The 3,303-nt window shown below is 37.9% G+C and overlaps 1 protein-coding gene across 2 annotated transcripts in view; it reads right to left on the bottom strand.

Moving 5' to 3' along the window:
* Nucleotides 1-3,303, bottom strand: part of Edem3 (ER degradation enhancing alpha-mannosidase like protein 3) — a 66,194-nt gene that overhangs the window by 35,648 nt on the left and 27,243 nt on the right. For both annotated transcript variants that reach the window (XM_059280453.1, XM_059280452.1), the window contains exon 7: nucleotides 1,902-2,036. In XM_059280453.1, the coding sequence (XP_059136436.1) occupies nucleotides 1,902-2,036 (135 nt within the window). The remainder of the gene's footprint in view (nucleotides 1-1,901; nucleotides 2,037-3,303) is intronic.

Raw genomic sequence — 3,303 nt, forward strand, 5'->3', positions numbered from 1 at the left:
CAAAATTCTTAGCTTTGAGCCAGGCGGCGGTGGTGCACGCCTTAATCCCAGTACTCAGGAGGCAGAGCCAGGCAGATCTCTGTGAGTTCGAGGCCAGCCTGGTCTACAGAGTGAGATCCAGGACAGGCACCAAAAGCTACACAGAGAAACCCTGTCTTGAAAAACAAACAAACAAACCAAAACCAAAATTCTTAGCTTTAGATAAAAAGATGTTATAAATGGAATAGCAAATGATATCTACTGGTAAAATTCTAAATTAATTTTAGGGCATGAACTTATTTAGTAATGCAAGCAAAAATAAATCATTAAACCTAATTTGTTACTTTGTAGGTTTGGCAATCGAGTGCAAAATCATTTACATTCTTGATGCAAATGATGAATGGTAATTATACTGCAACAAAGTAGACCACAACTATAATTATAAGGTGAATTTTCAAACCTGTAAAGTGTGATGCTGATTATATTTCCCTACTTCTATTTTACAGCTTAAAAAAATAGGAACAGTACAATTACAAATTTAATCAAAGCTTAAAATTGAATTATAGGACACTAATACAAGTACTCTTATTTCTTTGTATATTGGTCTCCATGTTCTAGGGTCAGCAACATTTTTCTGACAAGGGACAGATGGAAAATAGTTCAGGCATTGTGCGTCATACTGTCACTGGTCACACTCTGTCATAAAGTAGAGAGAGAGACAGGAGTAAGTCACTGAGCAGAGCTGTGGTTTCACATCGACCTGTAGACGGCAACAGCCCGCAGCTCAAAACCTGTGGCAGCCAGCGATGCCCTGTCAAAGGCATCCTAGAAGGTTTTTAGATCACGATTTTTTTCAATAGATTTATTCAGAAAAACAAAACAGGCCAATGGAAAGAGTAAAGACATGGACTCTAAATCCAACTCCATTCGTTCACCCACAGACTGCAGATTTACTTCACTGAGACTCATTTTCACCTATAAATGCATCAATATTTCAGAATATTAAGAATTTAATATTTAATTAAATGTAATATATTAAAACATTTAATATTTAATTAATATTATATTAAAACATGTACAAGTACCTGTACTGTTTAATGAAGGGAAACTACCTTCAAAATAAGGTATTTTGAAATTTAAGTTTAAAACATTAACCAATCACACCTGATAAATCTGTCCTCAAGGCATAAGAATGTATCATCCATTGAGACCCAGACAAGCACAGCACAAGGTCTTCTTGCTGGCTTTGTTCACATCCTTATCCAGTATCTGTAATGGTGCTTGCTATGTGTTCCCTACTTCTGCTCTGTCCATGTGACCATCTTATGACTTTAAAAAAAGTCACCTAAGTCATGTGTCTAACAAAGTGGACATCTAAGTAACTTTGGCATTCCAATGATAATTATAGCACCATATATAGCTACATCAGACTTTTGTAATGTAAGACAAAGATAGACGCCAATAAAATATGTGGAGTGATATAAGTCTTTTGAATAATGAATAACTTTTTCCTTGAAGTAAACAGATTACTCTTGTTCAAGCTTATATACAAAAATTTCACGATGGGTTTAAGTGATCTGTGAAGGTTTCAGAGGTACAACCAACCATTTGGAAGTCTAACAAATAAAACACAGATGCATGGACATCTGTGCTACAAAGGAGTCATCAAATTTACCTAATGTAGCTAAACACTCCTCTAAGGAGAAAGCTAAAATGGTCCTTGATGGTCTGTGAACAAAAGGCAAACTTGTATTTAATACAGCTGCTTCACAATGACTTCCATGCCTGTAACACTGAAATCTGATTACAGGACATCAAAGTAACAGTAATCCTACAATGGCGAGTCCTAATCCTTAGCCAAAGGAAACAAACAGAAACTTAGCTCTTCCCAAACCCCAGATGAAAAGCCATGAAAAGCACACCTCAAATACCGTCGCTCCTGTGAACCGACTCAGTGCGGCGAACTCCAGGATCAAGGTCCCTGCACAGGCTGTACAGGTGTCTGTCTCAGTCCCTGTCCGGGCTTCCGGCTTTCTGATGCCAAACTTCAAATTAATCTAAACACAATGGGAATGTTATCATGAGAAACGACCAAGAGACAAGTGAGTTTCTGATCAATCACTGTCACAAGACTACCAGATTATGAGAAGAAGTCATGAAGTACATGAACACTGAACTCAATCTGAGGATCTCTGTAGCTTACCAACGAACTTCTAGGAAAACATACTCTGAGCATATAGGATTTATGGGGTAAGTAAGTTCTCATTTTTTTCTTGATGATGTAATAATACATCATTATAACAATAAATCGTTAAAAAGGTAGATCAGCCTTAGGAGAAATTAAGTTTGAGAATTTATGAAACTAGTACAATGTTAAGTAGTTCATAGAGAAAAACTTGATTGTAATGGTATATATTTAGAAGAGATTAAAACTTTGTTTTATAGGTTTTTATAAATTAATTTATTCTTTGGCAATTTGATACATGCACACTCATTACTCCACCCTGATTCTCCTTCCCCCCATAAAGTTCTCTTCCCACTATCACCCTTTCTTTTATTACATTCATTATTTATCGTCTGTGGAGGCATGTGCATGCCACATCATGCATGTGGCAGTCACAAGACAACTTGGGAGAGTCAGCTCTTCTCCTTCCACCAAGTACACCCTGGGGATCAAACTCAGATAGTCAGGCTTAACGGCAGGAGCCTTTATGTGTCCTGAATCATCAAGAGTCCACGTGTCCTTTTAATTTTGTTGTGTGACTCACTGCGTTTAACTAGGGCTGCCCACGTGAGTGTGAACTATCCAGCAGAGCAGGGGACTCCCCTGTGACAACATCACCAAGGACACTGACTCCCCACCTCCAGTTCCTGATCAATATTTGTTATCTAATGCAGAGTAGATATCATAATAAGATACAAGGAAGTAGACCTTTGCCTTCAAGGAGCTTAAAAGCCAGACAGAATAAATAGGATAGGTATAAAAATAGATAATTAATAATAATGAAAGTCACAAATAAGTGCAAAAAAAATTGAGGAACTGATAAAAATAATGCTAAAACCAAGGAGATAAACTATCACTGGGTTGGGGGTAGCTGCAAATTAAGAAAGGTGGCTGATCAGGTCATGGACCCTAAAGGAGAACCTATGACTGCCACTTTGCTAAACCAATATAAGTCCCAGCTGCATTCTAAATGCTTATGATTCTTCTGAGCAAATGGAGACCATGACAGGAGCCACAACTGGTCAAAACGCAGAGACCAAGGGGTGCCCAGCCCCAGTGGGTACATCTACAACACAAGCCTACACCAAAGAAGGTTCAGG

Source organism: Peromyscus eremicus, chromosome 15, assembly GCF_949786415.1.
Source record: "Peromyscus eremicus chromosome 15, PerEre_H2_v1, whole genome shotgun sequence".
Lineage (NCBI taxonomy): Eukaryota > Metazoa > Chordata > Mammalia > Rodentia > Cricetidae > Peromyscus > Peromyscus eremicus.